The sequence below is a fragment of the Carex rostrata genome, chromosome 3 (assembly GCF_964058835.1).
Source record: "Carex rostrata chromosome 3, lpCarRost1.2, whole genome shotgun sequence".
In the NCBI taxonomy this organism is placed as follows: domain Eukaryota; kingdom Viridiplantae; phylum Streptophyta; class Magnoliopsida; order Poales; family Cyperaceae; genus Carex; species Carex rostrata.
This window is the reverse complement of record NC_135920.1, coordinates 12380717-12406865: the sequence shown is the minus strand read 5'-3', so window position 1 is coordinate 12406865 and position 26149 is coordinate 12380717. Positions and strand designations below refer to the sequence as shown.

Here is a 26149-nt window from a genome sequence, read left to right as displayed (position 1 = left end):
CATCAAGTATTTAAAAATAAAAAAACTGGACACGTTTTTAGAGGTGAATTTTTTTTCTGCGTTCAATCTAATCAATATTTCTGATGATCGGTGAAGAATTTTGCAAATCTAAAATCACGAATGTTTTCTACATAATTTTATCTTTAAAATGAGATTTATGATAACATACTTTCGAGTTGTCCGTTGCACAAATATTCATCCTTATCGAGAAAATATTCATCATCGTCGTGCAAGTGCAAATATAAAAACTGGACACATCACTCATCTATCTTTTACACGTTTTTAGAGGTGATTTTTTTTCTCCATTCAATCTAACCAATATTTTTTGACGATCTGTGAGAATTTTGCAAATCTAAAACCACGAACGTTTTTACACAATTTTATCTTTCAAATGAGATCCATGATGACATACTTTCGAGTTATCCGTTGCACAAGTATTCATCTCTCATCGAAAAAGTATTCATCCTTATCGTGCAAGTGTAAATACAAAAACTAGACACATCACTCATCCATTTTTTACACATTTTTAGGGATAGTTTTTTCTTCTCTGTTCAATCTAAACGATATTTCTGACGATATGTGAGGAATTTTGCAAATCTAAAAATACAAATGTTTTCTACACAATTTTATCTTTCAAATGAGATCCATGATGACATACTTTCAAGTTGTCCGTTGTACAAGTATTCATCTTTAAGATATCAAGTATTCATTCATACATGTTGAAGTATTCATTCTAAGACATCAGGTATTCATTCGTATACCTCTATTTTATTTTTCAAAAATCTTTTTATGTCATTTCTTAGGACAAAATGACTTAATTCACCATTAATAAAATTTTGTTCTTTGCAAATAACTCTCTACTTCATGAGGAAGATACGGTCAACAATGATGGATCTGACCCGGCAGAGGCGTGCTCAAGTATTCATTCGTACACGTTGAAGTATTTATTCATACATGTTGAAGTATTCAATTCCGGCAGAGGCGTGCTTGATTGGGATGGAATGACGAATGATCTTCGGCAAAATGTCTATTGGAGCAGGAGCAGTTGGCATAGACGGGAAAAAACGGAGGCGGAGACGAAGGTGGGAGAGGGAAGAGTGATGTAATTGAAATGTTACAAAAAAAAACAATATTTAAAAGAAACAAAACATACTTTATTGAAGTATTCATACAAATACGTTAAAGTATTCATACATATACCCGTGTGAATACACTTCCACAATCTAATTTTTCCTCTTTGTCTTCAACTTTAGAAAATTGACTGCATCTTCCTACCTCTCGGCGATCCTCCTCCGACGACTAACGACAGGCTCCGGAGAAGAAGCATCTGGTTGGAGAGGTGGAGATTTCCGAGATGGTAAGGTTTCTAGTGGTCGGGTTAGTAGACAGTGTGTGTGGAGGCGTAAAAGGGAAGAAGACAAAGCGCGCAGCAGTCTAGAATGTCACCAGATCCATGGAGATGGTGGAGGTGCTCTCATGGAGGTGGTGAGATAGGTTGCTAAAGCGTGAGAGAGTTGGATCTTAGATTTTTTTTGTTTCAAAAACGAATTGAAAGTGGTTGAAGATGCGGGACTGTAGTAAAAGAAGAGATTAGGTTGTACGGACCACAAATTAGTTAAAACCGGTAATTATGGTTAGAAAACTGATCTATTTTAACGGGGGATGAAATAGGAGATGAAAGCACGGGGTATAATATAATTACCCTAAAAAAAAATCGTGTGGATGGTAGAATTTGGAATCCCACTTTAGAATTTTTTTTTTATCATTTCTGATTGCTTGTCTTATTTGGAGCCCCATATTTAGAAACTTCTTTTTTTTTTCCGGATTTTGTTCTCATTTGAAGTCCCACTTATATTTTTTTCTATTTTTTATTTTTGACGTGAGCTACGTGATTATTTGGCGTCCTGTAGGGACTCCAAATCATGAGGTTACCTTCTTATTTTTAGAATTTCACAGTGACCTTTATTATTTTAAATTTTTTATTTTTATTTCTTACGAATAAAAATTTCGGGTGTATACATGTCAAATTTATAATTTTTCAGTTTAATTTAGTATAAAGTCAAGTGGTAACAAAAAGTGAAGGTTGATAAGTTAATTTTACTACGTTCATTTTTCATTTTTTTTTTACTGCTTGACTTTATAGTAAATTGATTCGAAAATTTATAAATTTGACATTAAAATCAATCCATAGGCCCATCTTCATTGAACCCAAAGAGAGCAGCAGACTTAGCTTCCTCTTATAAATATATTCTACCTATATACACTCAAGTAATTATGTATATATTCATTAAAATTACAACTGTGTTATTACGTAATTTGGAATCCCACTTTTGAAGAAAAAACCAACTGAGTTATCAGGGTGTATGTTAATGAATTTTCTTCAATGAAGATGGGCCTATGGCCTTTTTAATCAAAAAAAAATAAGAGGAAGCTAAGTCACTGGATATTACACATGGATACAAAGCAACACATAAAAGATAACTAGTTTATATATATTACGTACGTCAGTGGAGGTGAGAGCAATTGAAGAAATGTGGGACGGAGTCGGGACATGCACTATCAATCCTCATAATGAAGCTGTTAATTTTTTCCTAGTTTAATTTATAAAACTGTGGAGTTATATATTGTCTTACTAAGAAAGAGCCTAATTATTTTCTTTTTAAGATGCCATAATGATACTAGGTTCCTGTTTTATTCTAACCGAATGATAGTGCGGTGACTTTTGAATTCGTCCAAACGCGTTTCCTTCAAAAGTGGGTCAAGGTTTCTATTAAGAAGTCAACTCCAGTTCTCCAAATTGATTAGTTGTTTTTGATGAATAAGAAAATGCGACAAAATAATCAAGGATAAGTAGTGTATATACATTACGTCAAGTAGTTCCAAAAAGTGCTTCTTTGTAATTAATAAGAGCACTGGACCTCAATGTTGATTTAAAATCAAGTTGTCGTCATCACCGAATGGAATTAAAATAGAGGAAGCACATATATGTGCTAATATTTAAGAAAATGCCATATCGTTTCTATCAAAACATATTTGATTGATCAGATCGAGAACGCTCGTGCCCTGTTTCATTAAATTAAGATGCACCATGATGATTATAAATTAAATGACAAAGATGCTAAAATGCTAAGAACTATATATAAACTGAATGCCGGAAGTTTGTCAGAATATTCGTTGAACTATATATATCGGCTAGAATATTCGTTAAATTATAACCATAATTTCGCCGAAACTTCAAGGCTCCATCGGAAGAGATAGATTGATTATTGAAGTATATATTTGCTAGTCAAAGAATTATAATCGAACGGTTAGCTGGTCAAATACATTTTGGTACGTAGCCCTGGCGTATTTTTAATGGTATCATAAGAATATTTCTCAAAGATAATTAAATGATATGCATTAATTAATTAGCAAGATTGTTAAATAACGCCTGGTTAATATGACAACATTTAGGAGATTCAGAATTTTAAACATATAACATTTCTATTCTTTTTTTTTTTAGTAAATGTTAAATAGAGAGTTCAAACTATTCATTTATTTGATATTTAGGAGAGAGTCCTATCCGAATTTCGAACCTGTAATTTCTTACATAAAAAATATTATTTTTGTCATTACATAAAGAGTATTATTTTTGTCACTAGATTAAAACTGATTCTCAATATTGGATATTTTGGTAAAAAAATAAATAGCTTTTAGACGTTGTAGACTATAGTGTCGGTGTAATGTCTCATAAAATTAGTTCAGAAGGGTCAAGGCAAGGCCATATAAATTCTCTTGAACACCATAAACTACAACGTTCAGTTTTCAGACATTGTAGACTATGGTTTTCGTGGCAGACGTCATAGTTTATGATGTGCTTAAACCTCCCAAACAAAATTTCATAATGTTGATATATTACTTTTAATTTAATTTTACTACTAATAAAAAAATCGGATTTCAAGTAGTTACATATCAAATAACAAAATTTTCTTTTCAATTAACAGGACTTAATTGATAATCATTAAAGTGATTTCCAAGCAGTTACATATCAAATAACAAGATTTCTCTGTCCTTTTACCACTTCTTTTCCTCCAATCCAACCCCATTTTACTAAGTCAATTTCCCTGGATTTGACAAAATCTCAAAATATAGCAAGAACAAAATGGTTTATATGACGGACGAGATAAACCATTACGTCCAGCTAATTTTATTTTTAATTATCCAACTCGTTAATCCTGAAAAAAAAAAAAAACTAGACGGAATAGTTATTCTCATTCAGAATTTCAATTATTTTTTTTGCATGTTATGTTCAATAATTTCTAAATGATACATGATGATGAATTATTTAAATAAAATTTACAAAAAATTTTGAACAGTCATGGACGGAATACACTATCCCGTTCAGATTGCTTTTTTTTTTTTTTAGATTAACGAGTTTGTAGAATTAAAAACGTAATTAGCTGGACGAGATGGTTTATCCCGTCCGGTGGATGGAATAAACCATCCCGTTCTTCCTACATTTTGAGATTTCACCAAATTCTATTCCTATTTTGATATTTTATTATTATTTTTTCTATTAATAAAAAAATCGGCTTAATTTTCGGGCTTCTCCAAAATAAAAAGGGATATTTTATTATTATTTGTGCTATTAATAAAAAAAATTGGCTTAATTTTCGGGCTTCTCCAAAATAAATAGGGATATTTTTATTATTATTTTTTCTATTAATAAAAAAATCGGCTTTCCAAATTAAATACGCTAGCGTCCCTATATGAGAAGCCTGGTACCCGCTTCCTCTCTCTCTCTCTCTCCCTCTCTGTTTTCTCTCTCTCACACATTCTCTCTTGGGAGATGGATGAGTCTGGTCAGGTGGAGCAGAAGGTTTACCTAGCACTGCCGGAGAGGTTCAACGATGGAAAAAATACTCTTTCGTGGGTATTGAATCATTTCTCAAATGATACAAAGATCATCATAACTCACATACACATCCCTGCTCAAATGATTCCTATGAGTAAGTAATAATATCAATTTATTTATGACTAAAGCTTCCAAAAGGGGAAAAAAAGTGTATGTAATCTAGATATCCTGAGAAGCACCTTCAATATTTTACAGTGGGAACCAAGTTTCCAGCAAATCAATTGAGTCCTCATCAGGTCAATTCATACAGAAAAGAAGAGTGGGAGAAGGCCGAAAATCACTTGAATGATTATCTCTTACAATGCTCCAAAGCTAAGGTCCTACTAGCCTTTTTTTTTTTAATTTTCTTTGTTCTTATTTTTTTTCCCCACTTCTGAAAATTCAAATGAAGTACATGTAGCATTGTGAAATGAGGAACAGCGAACACATCACTGAGATGGGCATAACTTGTTCAGCAAAAATACTAATTGTTCTGACCAATTATAATGTTAGCATTTTTCTTGTTTTTGCTAAAGTGTAATCTTCTCTTTTATTTGTTTCTTCTTAATCCAGTTTAAAGCCGAGAAACTAATGTTTGTGTCTGATAATGTTGCACATGCACTTGTTGAGCTTATTAGTTTGCATGGCATGAGTAATCTTGTCATGGGGGCTGCTTCAGAAAAGCGGTACTCAAGGTCTGCTAATCATGTCGCAATCTATGAAAATTATGTAATCTTTATCACAATTGAGTTGATAATTATTTCTTTACATGAGTTTGTTTATACATACTTTTAGGGGAATCACTGAGTTAAAGTCCAATACAGCAAAGATTGTGATGGAGAAAGCTCATCCATCGTGCAGAATATTTTTCACCTACAATAAAAACCTTGTATGCACAAGGTATGTTCCTCCTTTTTTTGTTTTTTGTGTGTGTGGGTTTTATGCTTTCTTGAAATGAATTTGCACCCCCCCACCCTCTGGTACCTGAGGGCAGAATGAGTAAATTTGGACCCTTCTGGCAGAAATCTCAAAACGGACCCCTATATCTTTAATAGAAACTGGATTTCTTTTGACCCAGCTGGAACTAAATCCAGACTGTACTTTACTCATTGTACCCCTCTGGTACCTGAGGGGAGAGGGATTCTCTTGAAATTTGCTTTGCAGCAAGTGCTGCATCACAAGTTGAAATCATGGGGCTCCACCACAAGTGTAGCTTTCCATATGAGCGAAATAAAATATTATGAGGACTTTCATGAGAAGTTAATTGGTTAAAAATTATCATGACCTATTAACGTTAAGAAAAAAAACCAAACAATTGCAGTTCAAATAATCTCTTTCATATTAAAAACACCTTCTATGTTAATCTTTCTCAAAAGGGAACCGGCACTACCGCCAACTCAAGCCTTGAACCAGGTAGCATCAATGCCTATGGAAAGAAACAGGCAAAATGGGTCCCCAATAAGAAGGTTGAGTTTTGATGTGTCGAACTCGCATGTTGGTGGGATGATCCCAGGGTTTCCTGAATCCCCAATGCAAACAAATCACCAGAACGGTGACATCTACTTGATTGATTTCTCAGAACGAGCTACGAGATCGGATGTGGCATCATCTATTGCAAGTGAAGAAGGGTACAGCAACTATGACTTGTTGTCATTGAACAGGGATGATGATTTCGCCTGCACAGTAATATACTACAATTTTTGTGTCATTGAATTACTAATCAAACCAGTAGTCCGATAATCTCATTACAAAATTTGAAATAGAATGTTACTGATTCTGAAGTAGCAGCAGCATACCAGTTTAGCACCAGAAACTTATCATTTCAACTATTTTCAAGGAAACGGTCGCCAAAACCTACCAAAAAATAAATAAATAATTGAGAGTCCTAGTTTTTTCCATCACACTAATTTCATATAAAATTTCCTAGTCCTTTCAGGGAAATATAGGAGAGATTTGTGCCAAACTTCAAGCAGCCTTGGCAGATGCCGCAAAATACAGGTTCGAACTTAATAAGGAGATGTGCAAACGGGAAAAGGCTGAAATGGACCTGGCTTCCTTAATCCAAAAGGTACCGTTTTATTATACAAAAGCAAATTATTTGGAACTTCAATTATAACAATAACAAATAAGCATGATCATTGGCACAATTGAATTTGATTTTTCAGGCAGAAGAAACACACAATGCCCTTCTAAAAGAAAAGCAAGAGATGGAGCTTTTACACAAGGAGATAGAATCGGGCAAAAGCCAACTAGATGTACTGCAAGAAGAAAATAAAAAATTGCAAGAGGAGCGAGATAATGCAGTTAAAGAAGTCGAAGAATTACGTGATGGTCGTGGTCGTGGATCTTATGTAGCATTCTCTGAGTTTTCTCTGTCAGAACTTCAACGGGCAACTGAGAATTTCAGCAATTCACATAAGATCGGCGAAGGAGGTTTTGGTTGTGTCTACAAAGGCTTTTTGCGCAACACCATAGTTGCTATAAAGATGCTGCATCCTGAAAGCCTACAAGGCAGGCCAGAATTTGAACAAGAGGTAACTTCATTTTATTTGGAACCAACCAGTTACATGACTGAATAACTTATACCCAGAGGTCATTACCAACTTTCTTATCTGATCAATTTATCCAATAGATTTTCTAGACAACTCATGTTTCTCATTTTGCATGAATAGGTCGCTATCCTAAGCACAATGAGGCACCCAAACCTTGTTACCCTTATAGGAACATGCTCAGAACAGTCAGCTCTAGTCTATGAGTATTTACCTAATGGTAGCCTCGAAGATCGACTTGCTTGCCAAGGTGGCAGCCCGCCACTCACGTGGCAGGTGCGCACGCGTATCATCGGTGAAATATGTCGTGCTCTCCTGTTCCTTCACTATAACAATCCCAATCCAATTGTCCATGGAGACCTTAACCCAGCAAACATCCTCCTAGATGCCAACTTGGTTAGTAAGCTAAGCGACTTTGGCATTTCTCACCTCCTAATGGAATCCAACACAACCACTTTAGTGTACCGCACCGAATTCCCGAAGGGAACATTTGCCTACATGGACCCAGAATTTATGAGCAGCGGACAGATGACAGTAAAATCTGATGTCTACGCATTTGGTATAATTGTCCTTCGATTGTTGACTGGAAAGCCTCCAGTAAACATAGCAGCTGAGGTGGAGGATGCTATTGAGACCGACTCCTTCCACTTGATTATAGATGAGTCAGCTGGAGAGTGGCCTTTTGTACAAGCCAAGCAATTGATAAACCTGGGGCTGAGATGCGCTCAAAGTCGTAGGAGGAAGCGCCCGGATTTGGAGAGAGAGTGGAAGTTGGTTGAATCCTTGATGATGGCTGCTTCCTTATCTGTGTTGCCAAGTTTCAAATCTCAACTCGATGACAAAGGCATACCTTCCTACTTCATGTGTCCAATTTCTCAGGTAAAACTTTGTTGGATCTCTTAATTGATGAACCTCTTAGTGGAACTTTTGTCGAACACTTAGGATGGATGAGTAATAATAATGCACTGGTAGGCATAAACCAAACACGGCAATTATATAACCAAAAATTTAATCCAAACCAACTCTTTGGAATCTGAACGCCGATAATGCTTGCATTAATATTCTATCAAAATGGATTTTAAGAGTCAAAAGATCTCCCACCTGACAATAAAACCACTTGTCAGTAAGCTTGAATCACAAACATTTAGTGGAGGGGCCGACGAGAGCGGTCGTACCACTGGGATCATTTGTAGCGGAAAAGAGAAAAAAAAATAAAAAATTCATGGGCTTGTCTGGGCTGTATCGGAAAAGAGAAAAGAAGATAAATCTGGGCCGTAGCGGGAAAACAAAATAGGCCTGTGGTCGGAAAGAAAATAAATCGAGCTGAATGAAAAAAAATGAGTTGAACTGGACAGAAAAAATAGCCTGTGGTCGGAACAAAAAAACAGCGAAACTTATTCACTATGGATAGACAACCTACCCTAGCAACTGCCTACCCTTAGGCCGGTTCGTCGCCCTTGACCATAGGTCCATAGGTATTGAGTCTAGAATTGTGGGTTCCATATAAACCCAGTCCCACATATTTAATTGTCTGGGGAGAAATTTTGTTTTTGTTGGTGTGGTGTATTCATCTCTTTTTCTCAAGTATAACAATAACAATAAATAGTGGTAACAGTATATATAATCAGGTTGAGCTAGCGGGCCGGTTAGACTGGTACGGGTATTGTACTTACATTGTAATTAGGGGTAGGTTCCTTTGTACATTAAAACTCTTCGATCTTTTTTTTATTAATGCAAAATTTGTTAGTTGAGCTTGAGCTCGCTAACCATCAAAAAAAAAAAAAAAAAAAAGACTGAGGCTATGATACTTTGCAAAGCTTAAATCGGCCCATACTATGAAGTCGTATCTTAATTTAAAGTTCAAACAGTTGATATGAAAGCTCAATATGGTCTCCATATTAAAATATAGGAAAAATTTCCAGTGTGCCCATTCAAACTTTCAAAATAGCCAATTTTCCCATTGAAACACCATAATAGCCAATTTCCCCATATAAACTTAAATTTCTTTCTTCTATACCCTTCTAGTTATTTAACTTTTATTTAATTATTTTAATAAATGAATTGACAAATATACCCCTCCATTAACTAAATTGAATAAGAAATAACAGAAGAAGACGGAGCTTGGACTCCAGCCATGGCTAACGGGTCCGAATTTGGTTATTGGATCCTATTTTATTTTAAATACCAAAAGAGTTTATCGAAATGAAACACCTTAGATAGAGATTTTGGATAGTTCCGAACATTGTGATGGTTGAAATCCGGTCATCGATGGTTAATCAAAACATGGTTGGAATTAATCCATTAAATGACCAAAGCAAATTTCAATCAATCAAAAAGGCTCTTCTTACTGTCAATAAGATTGCCCAATAAAAAAAAGATTCTAGGTCTTCTTTTCTAGGTCCAGGGCCTTTCTTAAAGTAGGGACGAGTTTACTGCTAAGAAACTGAGTAGACTATTGGATCAGACAAAAGGAAAGAAATTGGAGCAGTCCAACTTTGAATTAAATTGCGAGAAGGGCAAAAGAATGTCAGATAAATAAGACAGATTATGTTGCAAGTTGCATTGTTTGATATATTTCGATAAACTCTTTTGGTATTCAAAATAAAATAGGATCCAATAATCAAATTTGGACCCGTTAGCCATGGCTGGACTCCAAGCTCCATCTTCTTCTGTTATTTCTTATTCAATTTAGTTAATGGAGGGGTATATTTGTCAATTCATTTATTAAAATAATTAAATAAAAAGTTAAATAACTAGAAGGGTATAGAAGAAAGAAATTTAAGTTTATATGGGGAAATTGGCTATTATGGTGTTTCAATGGGGAAATTGGTTATTTTGAAAGTTTGAATGGGCACACTAGAAATTTTTCCTAAAATATAATTGGAGATCAAATTTTATTTTTTAATAGAAATTTTTATTAATTATTATTTTTAGATAGGTAGAAAATCACATCTTGTAAAGATTCTGGATCATTCGTAAATAGAAATATTCTACCTTTATAAAAAAAAATAGTACACAATTTTAAAAATATAAAATTTGGTCTCATAATACATTTTCATGAGGAGATCATGTTGAGCAATTCAGATCAATTGTTTAAACTTTAAAAACAAAGATATGAATCTATAGTACGAACCGATATGCACTTTGCAAAAAGATGTAGTCCTGACACTAATATTTTATCGGTGGAATTTGGAAAAAAAAAATGATTTTCAGGAGGTAATGAAGGAACCTCACATAGCAGCAGATGGTTATACATATGAAGCTGAAGCCATTAAAGGTTGGCTCCAGGGCGGGCATAAGACTTCGCCGATGACAAATTTGCCCCTTGTCCACCTCGAACTTACTCCAAATCATGCCCTTCGTTCTGCCATTCAAGAATGGCTCCTCCACCATCCATAATGGTAGCAACCTGAAATTCTGTATTATACAGTGCCTTGATTTAGGACTCAAAATGTAAATTTGATTTGATGAAGTAAAAACGTGCACATGAAGAAAATAACAGCTGCAATATAATTTGTAGGATAGTTTTTCTGGTAATGCAAGTGACCTTTTTTTTATAAGGATTACTGCTGGTTGATGTCAGAAATTGCACTTGCGAAGTTTAATTTTTTTTAAATGTTGTCATTGTCCAATGAATATTCCTTCTGAACTTTCTGTTTGCGGAGGTAGGTGAGAAGGGGGCGAAAGTACAGGAGACGTACTCCAAAAAGGAATTCTCTGGCAAATTGCTTTTAACTTTGTTTGTGATGATGGTATTTACAAAAATACTTTTGTGATATTTGGACACTAATTGAGCCATGAATAGATTAAATTCTTGTGCGCTTGCTCTCTGCCTCAGTTGCAAATGCATTACTCCATTTCCATATTTTCTTTAATCTTGATCTAATCTATATTAATATGCGTCAAAGGATACTTTATAATTATGTTGGGAAATTTTTACATCACTTTCCATATATAGTATGGTTCTTTTCTAAATAGTTTCCCAACTTTTCTTGATTTATGAGAAGTGATAACCAGTAAAATTTAGAGAAAATTTATAGTGTACCCATGCAAACTTTTAAAATAGTCAATTTTCCTGTCAAAACATCTTAATATTTAATATCTCATAAAAATTCAAAAAAAAAAAATTATCCCCTTCTATTCATTAAATTTTTTTTTGTAAACAAATATATCTCTTCCTTTCAAATGGAGATGTTCAATTAGCAAAAGAATTGAATGGATCTCTGTTTGAAAAAACGGGACGCAGCAGGGACATTGTATCAATTTTCATAATGTAATTATCTGTAAATTTTATCCTAGTTTTATAAAAAATTGGATTCTTTGTAATATGCCATAATGATTCTTTCAGAAGCAGTCAATTACATGCCGTGTTTCAGATATCCATTTTTTTTATGACCGAGGGATCGCTCAGTCTCGATGACTCTGACTTCGTCCAAACTGGTTTGTCTTCAAAGTTAGGTGTATCAATGACATCCTTTAACTCGTTTATCCGTACTATATTTGATAAGATAAATATGGGTAAAAAGGTTTATACTTCAAATATTTATTGAGTACAAGTACGAATAATTTTTTTTGAGAAAAGGTATAATTCCCCGGGTTACAGTCTTTCGAAAATCTCCGTGTATAAAAACTTTTTGTTTTCAGTCTAGTTCCGACGCGCTTTCAACTGCCATAACTGGCAACGACGCGGTCCCCACGTGCTTTCAACTGCCATAACCAACAACGCGGTCCCCACTGCTACAGCCGCCATTTTTTTCCTATTTAAACTCTTCCTTTTTTACCACTTTCCATTTTTTGAAAATTGAATCAGGTTTTGCATTTTCTTTCTTTTTTCTGATCTTATTTTTTTCCTTTTCTTTTTCTACTTTGTTTGAATTATATGTTTGGAGACCAAATTTTACATTTTTTGAAATTTTTTATTATTTTTTTGGATTTATTAAAAATCGTGTTTTTTTTTTATCCAAATTTGTCTGAAAACTGCATTTTTTATGGTCCAATCTCAAAAAGCATCCAATCGCTGTTTTTTTTCTGCATTTTTTTTACATTTTTTATGGTCCAAATTTAATAAAATTCTATTAATTCTATTAACTGGTAAATTCTATGAAATTGGACAGTTTGACTAGTCAGTAATGCTTATTGATGTACTGATTAGTCAGAAAGAGCTAGTTACTGACTAGTCAAACTGGTAACTGAGGTTAAGTAAATTGTGGTAGTGTTGACGATATTTATATTGATATAGCGGCATTATTTTCTTAAAATAAAATCATAGCTAGTAATTAATTAGCACAAGAGGTACTATTATAATATATATTGAGCATATTTTACACGTTTACCGAATTTGTCCCTTTCAAAATTCTTTCTATCTAAACTCAAACAATACATCTTAAAGAAAAGTATTTAATGAATTATGTAGCAAACGATCTTTTCAACAATGAAGAAATGTTACAAAAATAGCTAGCAATGTGTTTTCATGGAATTTACTAACAAGTAACATGTAATGTAATTTTCCGTTATTTTTCATTCTTATTTGTTAAGCATTTACTAATTTAATCAGCTAATCAATACTCTTTTAGCTATTTAATTGAAGTTAACTAAAGTTTTCATTTTTCTTTTATTATTCAGAAGCAGTTGACTTTATTAAGATTATTAAAAATAATATTAGATTATAAATATGATGTATTTTTCAGAAAAAGATGACTGTAGTTTTCAGCAAAGCAATGTGTATATAAATAAATGTTACCACACATTGTTGTTAATTTGTTTTATCAAATATCCGCTAATTAAATAAATTTAGGAAAATCTTTGCATCTATAGCTTATAATGCTTAACTTAACCCTTATGCAAAAATTAGAAAAATATTATGCTACGAGTAGATTAATTAGAGTGTTCTTTGTAAGCTTAAATTCAAAACAAATCGGATTGACTTCAAACGACAAATTCAAAATGTAAAACCGATCTACTTTATAGGTGATGCATTTATATATCAAATTTATAAAATTTTAAATTAATCTAGTACAAGGTCAAGCAGTAAAAAAATAATGAATAATAAATTTATTAAAATTAACTTATAAATCTTTTAATTTTGACTGCTTGACGTTATACTAAATTACGTCAAAATTTTAATTTCACTCGTCAAGTAAATTGATTTTAACGATTTAAATTTGATTGTTTAAAATCATTTCGATATATTTTAAAGTTAATATTACCAAAGAACTTAGGTGAGCTTCAGAACATCGTAGTTCTACTCATATAAAGACAATTATATAGCAAGCTGGACCTATTATATAATAGATAGTACTGCTATTGGTAACTCTAACTTTATTTCTTTATTTATTATATTATATTAATAAACAATGATTATCTATTTTTCAATTACTCTTGATCTTTTCGGAAAACTACATTTTATTAAATTTATGAAATTAGACAATTGATTATTTTATGTAAATGTGTTACACTTAATTAATCATTAAAACACGTAAATAATTCTATTAATTTCAATAAAATTTAGACTTTTAAAACACGTATATATGAGTGAAATGAATGTGTTTTAATATTTTATTTAGTAAATAATAAAAATAATTATAATATTAGCATTACCCGTTATTAACCCGCTGCCATTTCATTATCTGACAACCATAACGGATAAGGATAGGGTACAGATAAAATAATTTGTAATAGATAAATGTAGAGTACGAGTAAAGACAATTTGTAACAGGTGCAGATATGGAAATGCTTTCACCCGACTTTTATAGTACCCGTTAACACCCCTATTCAAAAGTCAATCAATGTGTTTCTTAACACCTTGTTTGGATGCATCTTTCCTTCCTCTCTCTCTATTCAACTCCATCACTTCTTGTAGTTTTTATTTTTAATACAATATTTCCTCTCTCTTTTGGTTCTATCTTCTCGAGTGGAGAGGAGAATAAGAGAGGGGAGAAACCGGAACCAAGCGAGCCAATCGGAGCCGGGAGTTTGGTATCGTCGGAGCTTGGAACTTACGTAGAGTTCATATCTCCATAGATTTGCGACCTTGAGTAGATTTGGTCGTCGTCGGAGTGCGACAGTGGTCGAAGAAACGGATCCGATTGTGGAGCTAGATAGCGTTAGGGTGATCAATATCTCGATTGGAGCGCAACGGTGAGTAGATTTGGTTGTTGTCGGAGCGCGACGATGGTCGAAGAAGCAGATCCGGTCATGAAGTGAGATGGCGATTAAAGTATTACAGTGATCAACATCTCGATTGGAGAACGACAGTAAGTAATTCCGGTTGCCGTCAGAGTGCGGTGGCGATCGAAAAAACGGATTCGGTCGTGGAGCGAGATGAGGATTAGAGTACTAGATTAGATTTTATGAAAATAAAAGAGTAGATTTAGAAATTATAGTCATTTGATCCATTATAAATACTTTTTTTTTATCTATGAAATTGTTAGTTGATATTAAAAACCTAACCTTAAAAAAAAAAGACCTTGTTTGAATGGAGAGTAGAGAAAGGGATGGAATGGAAAGAAAAAATAAAATTTTCCTCAAACCGTATTTGGTTAACAAAATTATGTTCAAGGTGAATAATACATGAGAAAAATATTTAACCTTACATTATTGTAATTAATATAATTAATTTCTCTCTCGATTTGAGGTATAACAGATGAGAAAAAAAATATTGCAACAAATATTTTCAAAATAAATAGCACATGTCCAACCTTATATCTTACCTATATATATTTCATATAAATTTATTTATCATAAACCTACAACAACTAACGAACTTTTTATTAATCTTCTAAATTTTAATTAATCAAACAAGAAATAAAACAGAAAGAAAAATTCAATTTATTTTTTCTCACTAATCATTGAAACACGGAGAAATAAATTTCTATTCTATATTCCTCTTTTGTTCTTCACCTAGCCACCCTTCGTCTACTCTCCATCCAAACAAGGTGTAAGAGATAATATAAATAGATTCATAGAAGCGGAACTTCCAAATTTTTCCGTTTTATCACCGAATAAAATAAATAAAATAAGGAGAGCGAAAGGTCTTTTTGACTGGTCAAACGACCGTAACATTTTTCAGAAATTAATGCCAATCCTAATCTGGATGATTATAAATTCTCTCTAGTCTAAAACTACACGACAGCGGTAATAAAAGTCCATCACACCAGTTATAAACTGAAAACGGAATGCCGGTAATTTGTGAGAGTGCTGTTAAAAATTAATTGGACCATTTGTCAGAATTTCATCGAACCTCCAATTAATGCTCCACGGAAAGAGATATTGCTTATTGAAGTACTGCTTAGTCAGAAAGAGTTACTGACTAGTAAAACTGGTAACTGAGGTCAAATAAATTGTGGTAGTGTTGACGATATTTATATTGATATCGCGGCAATATTTTCTTAAAATAAAATCATAGCTAGTAATTATTTTACACGTTTACCGAATTTGTCCCTTTCAAAATTCTTTCTATCTAAACTCAAACAATACATCTTTAAAGAAAAGTATTTCTCCATTCTATTATTAAGTATATTGGAAGTCTGCTTCGCCAACGGCTACGATTGAAAGATGAAACTTCGGATTTGATATCAGCCCTCCAATTACATAATTTGTCTTCTTTTGATTAAATGCATTTGTTTTATATATAGAAGTCTAAATTTAGTTAAAAACATACTCACCACATGTGCTGCCACACGATACGTACGTTACAATTAAAATTGAAGAGACTATAAAATTTAGCGATATATTTATCCGTTTTCTTATTTATTTGTTTCTATATTTTTCTCTTCAATTGAGAAAACTCCACCTTCCATTTTCTTATTTATTTGTTTCATTATTTCTTCTTTGTTTCTATACGGATCACAATAGAAATCAATTTTATTTATTTCCTTATTTCTCTTTCTTTGTTTCTATACATATTGTTGTGGGCAATTTAGAATATATTTCCAACATAGAATATATCAATGTGTGTGTGTGTATTCTAAATTGGAAACAAAGAAGAAGAATAATATAAATTGGAACATGTGTGAATATATATTTCTCTTATCATATGTGTGTGTGTGTGTATATCCTATACATACACACGATAACACTTTTTATTTATGTTTTTTGATATCATATTATATATCGATATTGAATTGTTGTACGATATTTGATATTAGATTCGGATCGAGCTATTAATTGATATCATTGGTACTTAAAAATAAAGAATCATCACATCATCAAATTGTTATCAGAGATCAGGATTAAAGTTAATTAAAAATACATAATCATATAAATTTTCTATTAACATGTGTCTTAATTTTTGGATAATTATTATTTTCATTGATATTTTTTTTCTTATAATATGTTCCCGTTGCAACGCACGAGTACGATACTAGTAATGAATTAGCAAACGATCTTTTCAACAATGAAGAAATGTTACTAAAATTACTAGCAATGTATTTTCATGGAAATTACTAACAAGTAACATGTAATGTAATTTCCAGTTATTTTTCATTCTTATTTGTTAAGCTTATTTTATTTATTAATTTAAGCAGCTAATCAATACTCTTTCAGCTATTTAATTGAAGTTAACTAAAGTTTTCATTTTTTTTTTATTATTCAGAAGTAGTTGACTTTATTAAGATTATTAAAAATAATATAATATTATATATATGATATAATTTTCAGAAAAAGATGACTGTAGTTTTCAGCAAAGCAATGTGTACCTATAAATAATTGTTACCACACATTGTTGTTAATTTGCTTTATCAAATATCCGCTAATTAAATAAATTTAGGAAAATCTTTCCATGTATAGCTTATAATGCTTTACTTAACCCTTATGCAATAATTAGAAAAATATTATGCTCATAAATATTGTATATATAAAGATGAGTAGATTAGAGTGTTCTTTGTAAGCTTAAATTCAAAACAAATCGGATTAACTTCAAACGAAAAATTCAAAATGTAAAACCGATATACTTTATAGGTGATGCGTTTACATATTAAATTTATAAATTTTCAAACTAATCTAGTACAAGGTCAAGTAGTCAAAAAATGATGAATAATAAATTTATTAGAATTAATTATTAATTATAAATCTTTTAGTTTTGACCGCTTGATGTTATACTAAATTATGTCAAAATTTTATAAATTTCACTCATCAAATAAATCGATTTCAACAGTTTGAATTTTGTTGCTTGAAGTCATTCCGGTGTATTTTAAAGTTAATATCAACAAAGAGCTTAAGTGAGATTAAGAACATCCTAGTTCTACTCATATAAAGACAATTATTTTGCAAGCTGGAGCTATTATATAATAGATAGTACTGCTATTGCAAGCTGGAGCTATTATAAAAGACCATCCTTTATTTTTTTTCTCTAATAATCGACGAGTGCGTATCCTCTGAGATATCTCATATTTTGCGTGACCGACGTGTCCGGTGAGTATCCTTTGAGATTCGTGCAGAATGTATTTGAACAGTTAAGATTCTCCAAAAAGTCATGCAAAATATGAGATATCTCAACTCCCCATTTTGCTATCAAGCAATAAAAAGTATAAATAATTTCACGTTTCTTTTATTCAGTATATCCAAATTCAAATTTCTCATCTTCGTTTTTCCAAGAAATCTTGTTTCATATCAAGCAATGAATATGTAGTTCCAAATTCTTGAATTAACAAGTCAACTTTCCGTACAAACTCAACAGACACTGTCAAGTTCTCAAACAACAAAAACAAAAAACTAGTCAACATTCCAAGATATTTTTACATCCATGACTTCGAAATACCAGAATTTAAATTCCGTGCCTATCCCAAATCCTCTAAACCACAAAAAGTCCCTATAAGAAGCCACCTCTCTCTCCCTCCCTCTCTCCACCTCCCTCCCTCATGCTGTTGGAGATGAATGAGTCTGAGTCTGGTCCGGTGGAGGAGAAAGTTTATGTGGCGCTGCCGGAGAGGTTGAAGGACGGAAAAAGTACTCTCTCATGGGTATTGAATCATTTCTCTAATGACAGAAAGATCATTATAACTCATGTACATATCCCTCCTCAAATGATTCCTATGAGTAAGCACTCCTACCAATTTATTTTTCTTACTAAAGCTTCTCCAGAAGATGTAATCTATTAATCCTGAGAAGCACATCCTTTTTTTTTACAGTGGGAACCAAGTTTCCTGCAAATCAATCAAGTCCTCACCAAGTCAACTCACACAGACAAGAGGAGTACGAAAAGACAGAAAATTACTTGAATGATTATCTCGTACAATGCTCCAAAGCTAAGGTCCTGCTAGTGTTTTTTGCATTTTCTTTGCTTCTTAATTGTTAATTTTTTTTTTTTTTTATGTTGAATTCAAATGACGTTCCATTGCAAATGACATGTGCATAAAAGTGTAATCTTCTCTTTTATTTGTTTCTTCTTAATCAGTTTAGAGCCGAGAAAATAATTTTTGTGTCTAATGATGTTGCACATGGACTTGTTGAGCTTGTTAGTTTGCATGGCATGAGTAATCTTGTCATGGGGGCTGCTTCAGACAGGCGGTACTCAAGGTATGCTAATCACGTGGTTCCATATTTTACCACTCTATGGAACTTATGTAATCGATCTTTTATCTTATATTTCTAACATGAGTTTGTTTATACATACTTTTAGGGGAATGTCCGAGGTAAAGTCCAACACAGCAAAGATTGTGATGGAGAAAGCTCTCCCATCGTGCAAAATATTTTTCATCTGCAGTGGAAACCTTGTATGCACAAGGTATAATTAATTTTCCTTCTCTTTTTGTTCATTTTATGCTTTCTTAAAATCATGCGGCACCTCCATAAATAAGTGTTGTATTGATGTTTTCAATACGAGCAAAGGACAAATACTATGAGGACCCCATGCGAAGTAAGTTAAAAATTAACACAACAAATTAATGTTAAGGAAAAAGCAACAATTCCCTTTATAATAATCTTTCAAATTAAAACACTTATTATATTAACCTTTGTCAAAGGGAGCCGACACGACCGCCAACACGAACCTTGAACCAGGTAGCATCAATGCCTATGGAAAGAAACAGGCAAAATCTATTCACAAGAAAGTTGAGTTTTGATATGTGGAATTTGCATCTTGGTGGGATGATCCCCGGTTTTTCTGCTCCATCCACTATTCAATCGAGTTCCAGGAACAGTGATAACTACTCGATTGATTTCTCATCAGAAGCTACGAGATCGGTTGCAGCATCATCTATTGCAAGTGAAGAAGGGTACAGCAACTATGACTTGTCATTTAACAGGGATGGTAATTTCGATATACGATTCTTGCACGAGTCTCGCTTGGGATCTCAAGGTTCCACATCAGCACCCGAACAGGTACTCTTCAGCAGCATAACGCTTGCTTTATTGCTTCAAAATATTATAAAAAAAACTGAGTCAAACCTTTTCAATTCCCCCCCCTACTAATTGCCTATAATCCTGATTCATCACTTCCCTATTTCACTCGTGGTGCAATGATAATACTAAATTTTTTTGTGTTATTGAATTACCAATCAAAATCAGTAGTCTGATGATCTCATTGTAAAATTTGAGATAATATGTAACTGATTCTAAAGAAGCAGCAGCATATGAGTTTAGCTCCAGGAACTTATCATTCCAACTCTTTTCCAGGAAATGGTTTTTAAAACCCACAAAACAAAATAATTGACAGTCATACTTTTTCTTAACGCACTAATTTCATATAAAAATTTCCTAGTTCTTTCAGGGGAATATAGCTGGCATTTGCACCAAACTCCAAGCAGCCTTGGTAGATGCCGCAAAATACAGGGTTCAACTTAATGAGGAGATATGCAAACGTGAAAGGGCTGAAATGGACCTAGCTTCCTTGATCCAAAAGGTATCTATTTAATATGCAAAAAGCAAGTTATTTGGAACTTCAATAGAAAATAAGCATGATCATTGGCACAATTGAATTGGACTTCTCAGGCAGAAGAAATGCAAAATGCCCTTCTAAAAGAAAAGCAAGAGATGGAGTTTTTACACAAGGAGATAGAAAGGGGCAAAAGCCGACTAGATTTGCTGCAAGAAGAAAATAAAAAATTACAAGAGGAGAAAAATATTGCAGTTAAAGAGCTCGAAGAATTACGCAATGGTGCCGGTTGTGGATCTTATGGAGCATTCTCTGAGTTTTCTCTGTTAGAGCTTCAAAGGGCAACTGATAATTTCAGCGATTCACATAAGATAGGCGAAGGAGGTTTTGGTTGTGTCTACAAAGGTTTTTTGCGCAACACCATGGTTGCTATAAAGATGCTCCATCCTGAAAGCCTACAAGGCAGGCTAGAATTTGAACGAGAGGTAACTTCATTTTTTGGGGACCGAGCAGTCACATGACTGAACCAGTGCGAGCATGTTGATCACATGACTGAATCAGTGGTAGCATATTGATGCAAAAAAGAAAGAAAGAATGTTGAATGTTTTTACCTATTTTGGATGACAACAAACAAGATAATCAACTCATTACCAATTTTCTTTACCTATCAATTTCTGCAATAAATTTTTTAGGCTGACTCATGTTTCTCGTTTTGCATTAATAGGTTGCCATCCTAAGCACAATGAGGCACCCAAACCTTGTTACTCTTATAGGAACATGCTCAGAACAGTCAGCTTTAGTATATGAGTATTTACCTAATGGTAGCCTCGAAGATCGACTTACTCGTGAAGGTGGCACCCCACCACTCACGTGGCAGGTGCGCACGCGTATCATCGGTGAAATCTGCCGTGCTCTCCTGTTCCTTCACTTGAACAATCCCAATCCTATTGTCCATGGAGATCTTAAGCCAGCAAACATCCTCCTAGATGCCAACTTGGTTAGTAAGCTCAGTGACTTTGGCCTTTCTCGCCTCCTAATGAAATCCAACACAAACACCTCAGTGTACCGCACCGAAAATCTTAGGGGAACATTTGCCTACATGGACCCAGAATTTCTGAGCAGTGGAGAGATAACTGTAAAATCTGATGTCTACTCATTTGGTATAATTGTTCTTCGACTATTAACCGGAAAGCTTCCAGTAAATATTGCAGCTGATGTGGAGGGTGCTATTGCGACTGACTCACTGCACTTGATTATAGATGAATCAGCTGGAGAGTGGCCTTTCGTACAAGCAAAGCAATTGGCAAACCTTGGGCTGAGATGCGCTCAAATGCGTAGGAGGAAACGCCCGGATATGGAGAGTGAATGGAAGTTCGTTGAGTCTTTGATGATGGCTGCTTCCTTATCTGAGTTGCCAAGTTTCAGGTCCCAACTCGATGACAGAGGCATACCTTCCTACTTTAGGTGTCCCATTTTTAAGGTAAGATCTTGTTGGATTTCCTTTGAATTGATGAACTTTTTTTAGTTGAAATTTTGTCGAACACTTGGCATGCATGAGTAATAATCATCCACCAGTAACCATAAAACCAAGCAAATGACATGGCAATTATTTAATCAGAACCAACTCTTTGGGATCTGAACGCCAACAATGCTTGCATTAATATTCTATCAAAATGGATTTTAAAACTCAAAATCAGCAAGCCTTTAAATCAGAAACATTTAGAGACATTATTCCGATAATTTAGTTTCCATTGATTCGACGTATCTACAACGATGAAGCTTCCGCTGACCGCTAGAATCAAGCTTAACCAACGAACCAAACCCTCTCCATTCTGTCTCTTTCCCATTTCTTTTTTCCCTTTTATTCTCTGTCTGTTTGTTTCTTTCTGGTTTTTGTTTTGACTTTGACCAGAGAGTACTCTGCTCTCCGCCTATCCGGCTCTCTGATTAGCCTCTCATGGCCTGCGCAATGCCGTGATGGCGAGATTCGATTCGAGTCCGGATACTTTGAGTTTGAAGTAGCTCAAATTTTGAGATCCGAACCGTTCGATCACAATCCGATCAATCTGGTTCAAGATAGAATGCACTGACTTCTTTACTATTTGTGCAAATATAGATCTGACGGTTTGGATGTAAACTCAAAATTTGAGTTGCTTTAGGCGATATGAATTCGTTCAAACCTATTGTTTGCTGGACCCTTCAGTGACTGCGTATCCTTTGAACTAAAACTCAAATTTCGAATTTAGATTTTGATCATCAGTTCAAAATTCGGACCAGTCTCATCTGAAATGGAATTCATAGGATCAGGAGCGGAACCAGAATTTGAATTTGGGGGAGTCAAGTCGCTGAAAGACGAAAGAACAACCGCATGGAGGCTGCCAATCGGTATGCATCGGTAAAAAATCATATAAAAATAACTGCCCGAATAAACAACTTCCGATAAGTTGGAGGGTGCCTGGCCCCCCTTTGCTTGTACTTAGTTCCGCCATTGCATAGGACTCTTTATTGATGTCAAAACTAATCTGTTGATCCGAATTTAAACTCAAAATTTGAGTTACTTTTATGTGATTTGAATTCTTTTTCAGTCCCCACATATTGGATTGCCTGGAAAGAAAATTTGTTTTTGTTGGTATCATGGTAGGATGTATTCATCTCTTTTTCTAAGTATAACAACAAATTAATATCTAAGAAAATATTGTTAAATATGATCTATATTATTTTGCATTATTATTTTGGAAAAGATCTAGTGCTGACACTAATCTTTTGTCGGTGGAATTTGAAACAAAAAATGATTTTCAGAAGGTAATGAAAGATCCTCACATTGCGGCAGATGGTTATACATATGAAGCTGAAGCCATTAAAGATTGGCTTGACAGCGGGCATAAGACATCACCGATGACAAATTTACCCCTGGTCCACCTCGAACTCACTCCAAACCACGCCCTATGTTCTGCCATTCAAGAATGGCTCTTGGGCCATCCATAACGATAGCAATTTCTAATTTTGTATATATGTTGTATGTAGTGCCTTAATTTAATTTAAGACTCAAAATGTAAATTAAATATGAGTTGATAATGTAAACATGAAATGAGATCTAGAGCTGCAATATAATTTGTAGGATAGATTTTGTAGCAACAGAAGTGAGCTTTAGGATTAGTAGTTGAATAGAGATGTCAAAAAATTATGTCATGAACGGTTACGTCGCAACATGACATGTGTGCAAGCTGCACTAGAGTACCCAGAGCAATGGCTCCAGGTCTCAAGATCTAACATCTAAGGGGCTCAAAAAAATTCAATTTGTATATATTAAAAATAAATAAAATATTAGAATCCGAACTTTGTTTTTATAAAGAGTCAAAGCTTTTCTATAAATAGATATTATTTATTGGCATATTAATAAAAAAATTTGTATATATAAAGGACTAAAGCTTTTTTTTCGCTTTGAATTTCAAAATTTTCAGAACTAACCATGCATACGTGTCGGTCACATGTCCTTTGACGTGTTTTTTTGTGATCACTTTTAATAAGAACAAAGTACGTGCCGACCTAATCATAGCACGATATGTCGCTTGACATAGTACGACGTGGCATACGATATGATACACACACGTGGTCATGTATAAACTGTTGGCAAAATATGAACTAACCAACTAATTTTAAATCTGATTTTTGATCAATAAAATAAATAACAATTATATTAAAAATATAATCAAGAATATAATTAAAACTTTGTTACCCGGAGCTGCAAAATGCGGATCTAAGGCAACTTCCCGTCCTAAGCGCAGGAATAATCAGTTAAGCTTGCCCCAAGTTACGCCGGTATTCCTCTACCTTCGGGTGCAACCGTGGTAGAGGTTGATGTAGCTTCTTTCAATAGTGATAACATAATAATATGTTTTCTATAAAGAAAATATTTGTTTGTGGGAGAATAGAAATTGAATTTATGAATTATAGAGCTTAGAGAAAAATCAAGAGAATATGTAAATTGTTGGATAATGGGATGATCTTCTTTCCCAAAATCATGTACTATTTATAAACAAATTTATGCACTCGTGACAATTAAATTCATATTCATTCTTCTACCGTTATTATATAAAATTATATAATATTTAAATAGCCATTACAATGAATGTTCAAAGAAATATCTATGACAGTAATAGCATTAACAGGTCAAATATTAATTGCTATTCATGTCAATGAAATATGTGCACCAAAGTAATAGCTATTACCGTTTCTTTTTATTAATAACAATCAAGGTTCTAAATAGCGATTATAGCGGCATAGCGGGGAGACCAAAAAAAAAAGCTATTGCGAATAGCGTAGCTATAGCGGAAGCTATCACACATAGCGATTTTCCCTTTTCAAACTTTATATTTTATATTTCTACTAATTATCAACATAATCAATATTAGAGAATTGATGTAACAACTAAATGACAACTAATCTAAGTCTATACTTTTTATCAATTACGCAAATAAGAAGGAAAAAAATTTAAAAAGTAACATTACTTAATAGTTTATACTTCATGGTATTACATATTATAATAGACAAAGAGCAATTAATTTTATAAGGTAAATGAAGTCAATATACATATTTAAACATTTTATAATTATAATAATAATCAAAATCAGCTTTCAATTGAAACGAACGATAATAATTTTACAAATGAATACTATAAAAAGAGTAATCAAAATGAAGAATTAGTATTTGAATATTTCTCGATATAGAATGATAGAATAAATCACAAATAAAAATAGAAGCATATAGTTTGGTTTAGTATACTTATCGTAGAATACCATGTAGCATTAGAAATAATAATAGAAGTACAGAAGTCCATATAAATTGCAAAAAAAAACCATGTAGCATAGCGGTAGTTATAGCGGGTCTCATATAGCGGTAATAGCGGTCAGCTATTATAGCTATAGCGATCGTAGCTGAGTTAGCGCAATTTTATCTCATAGCTTAGCGTTTATGGTCCGGAAAAGCTATAGCGTAGCTATAGCGCCGCTATTTAGAACCTGATAACAATTAAAAGAATAAATGCCATTTAATTGTGTATCAGTGCATCAAAGAAATTAAGCTCTGTAACTCATAAAATTTAGAAAACATTAATATAAAAAAATAGTATTTATTTACATAAATTTTGAGTTTCAAAATAAATTCCCAACATAAACATGCGCGACACGATACACCACAACACGTGGTGTATGTTACCATATACACAACCAGTGGTGGATTGAAAATGGGCTGGTGAGATGGTCAGTTTGGCGCACAGATTTTGACAGAGACGCAGTTGACCTGATGCAGCGTGATAGACTGACAGATCTTCCAGGCAAGTGTTATCTTTTGCAATTTTTCTTTTTGGTTTTTTCTTGATTTTTTGGTTTTTACTATATTAACTTAGAATTTGAACAAAAATATTAAACAAAGACTATGCATGACTAAATAAAAAATAGAATCAGTCACGACATGTGTGATCGTGGTGTGATACATACATGTATTATGATTATTTACATGTCATAATTGTCCTTCTGTCATTTAATTCTACATAAAAAAATTAATTTAATTGTAACACGACACGTATGGTCATGGTGTGACACATGTATTCTGACTATTTACATGTTACAATTGTCCTTCCGTAATTTATTCTACATAAAAATTTAATTTAATTATAACACGCCACATTACGAATTTACGTTACCACGTTAGAATGTACGTCACAACCTTCTAAATTTTGTGTCCAACGAATTCCTTTAAACTTTTTGTATGCGGAGCATTTTTGTATCAGTAGTTCAGTACTCTGAAAATGAATTCTCTAGCGATCATTTTTAACTTTTGTAATGTTTGTATTTTCAAAAATACTTTTGTGATGTTTCATATTTGGACACTAATTGAGCCATTGACTCGTGTGATCTT

At 33.3% G+C, this 26149-nt stretch overlaps 3 protein-coding genes across 11 annotated transcripts in view; all 3 read left to right on the top strand.

Moving 5' to 3' along the window:
• The window catches only part of LOC144551558 (U-box domain-containing protein 70-like), a 48078-nt gene extending 37063 nt beyond the window's left edge, over window positions 1-11015 (top strand). The window contains exon 10 of the mRNA XM_078299575.1: window positions 10866-11015. The gene's annotated coding sequence lies outside the window, so the exon portion shown is untranslated. The remainder of the gene's footprint in view (window positions 1-10865) is intronic.
• Window positions 1-23314, top strand: part of LOC144551557 (U-box domain-containing protein 70-like) — a 35898-nt gene extending 12584 nt beyond the window's left edge. Inside the window, exons 1-9 of one of the 9 annotated variants that reach the window (XM_078299573.1) lie at window positions 18241-18456; window positions 18549-18670; window positions 18815-18936; window positions 19040-19144; window positions 19383-19740; window positions 20120-20260; window positions 20350-20718; window positions 20958-21368; window positions 21493-21687. In XM_078299573.1, coding sequence (XP_078155699.1) covers window positions 18279-18456; window positions 18549-18670; window positions 18815-18936; window positions 19040-19144; window positions 19383-19740; window positions 20120-20260; window positions 20350-20718; window positions 20958-21368; window positions 21493-21552 — 1866 coding nt within the window. In that variant the 5' untranslated portion in view covers window positions 18241-18278 and the 3' untranslated portion in view covers window positions 21553-21687. Of the gene's footprint in view, window positions 1-18240; window positions 18457-18528; window positions 18671-18814; window positions 18937-19039; window positions 19145-19382; window positions 19741-20119; window positions 20261-20349; window positions 20719-20957; window positions 21714-23032 lie in introns of those variants that run through there. The other 8 variants (XM_078299571.1, XM_078299565.1, XM_078299564.1 and 5 more) reach the window with 8 other exon arrangements.
• LOC144551401 (U-box domain-containing protein 33-like) lies at window positions 4806-10877 on the top strand. Its single transcript, XM_078299347.1, has 9 exons — window positions 4806-4988; window positions 5090-5211; window positions 5447-5568; window positions 5669-5773; window positions 6250-6556; window positions 6801-6941; window positions 7039-7407; window positions 7546-8301; window positions 10636-10877. Exons 1-9 carry the CDS (start codon window positions 4829-4831, stop codon window positions 10819-10821), a joined length of 2268 nt encoding a protein of 755 aa, XP_078155473.1. The 5' UTR covers window positions 4806-4828; the 3' UTR covers window positions 10822-10877.
• Window positions 23315-26149: the final 2835 nt, after the last annotated feature.

Coding starts and splice junctions, on each gene's coding strand:
- LOC144551401 (XM_078299347.1), top strand. CDS start 4,829: ATGGATGAGTCTGGTCAGGTGGAGCAGAAGGTTTACCTAGCACTGCCG. Junction 5,212..5,446: donor TACAATGCTCCAAAGCTAAG/GTCCTACTAGCC, acceptor TTCTTAATCCAG/TTTAAAGCCGAGAAACTAAT. Junction 5,774..6,249: donor AAAAACCTTGTATGCACAAG/GTATGTTCCTCC, acceptor CTTTCTCAAAAG/GGAACCGGCACTACCGCCAA.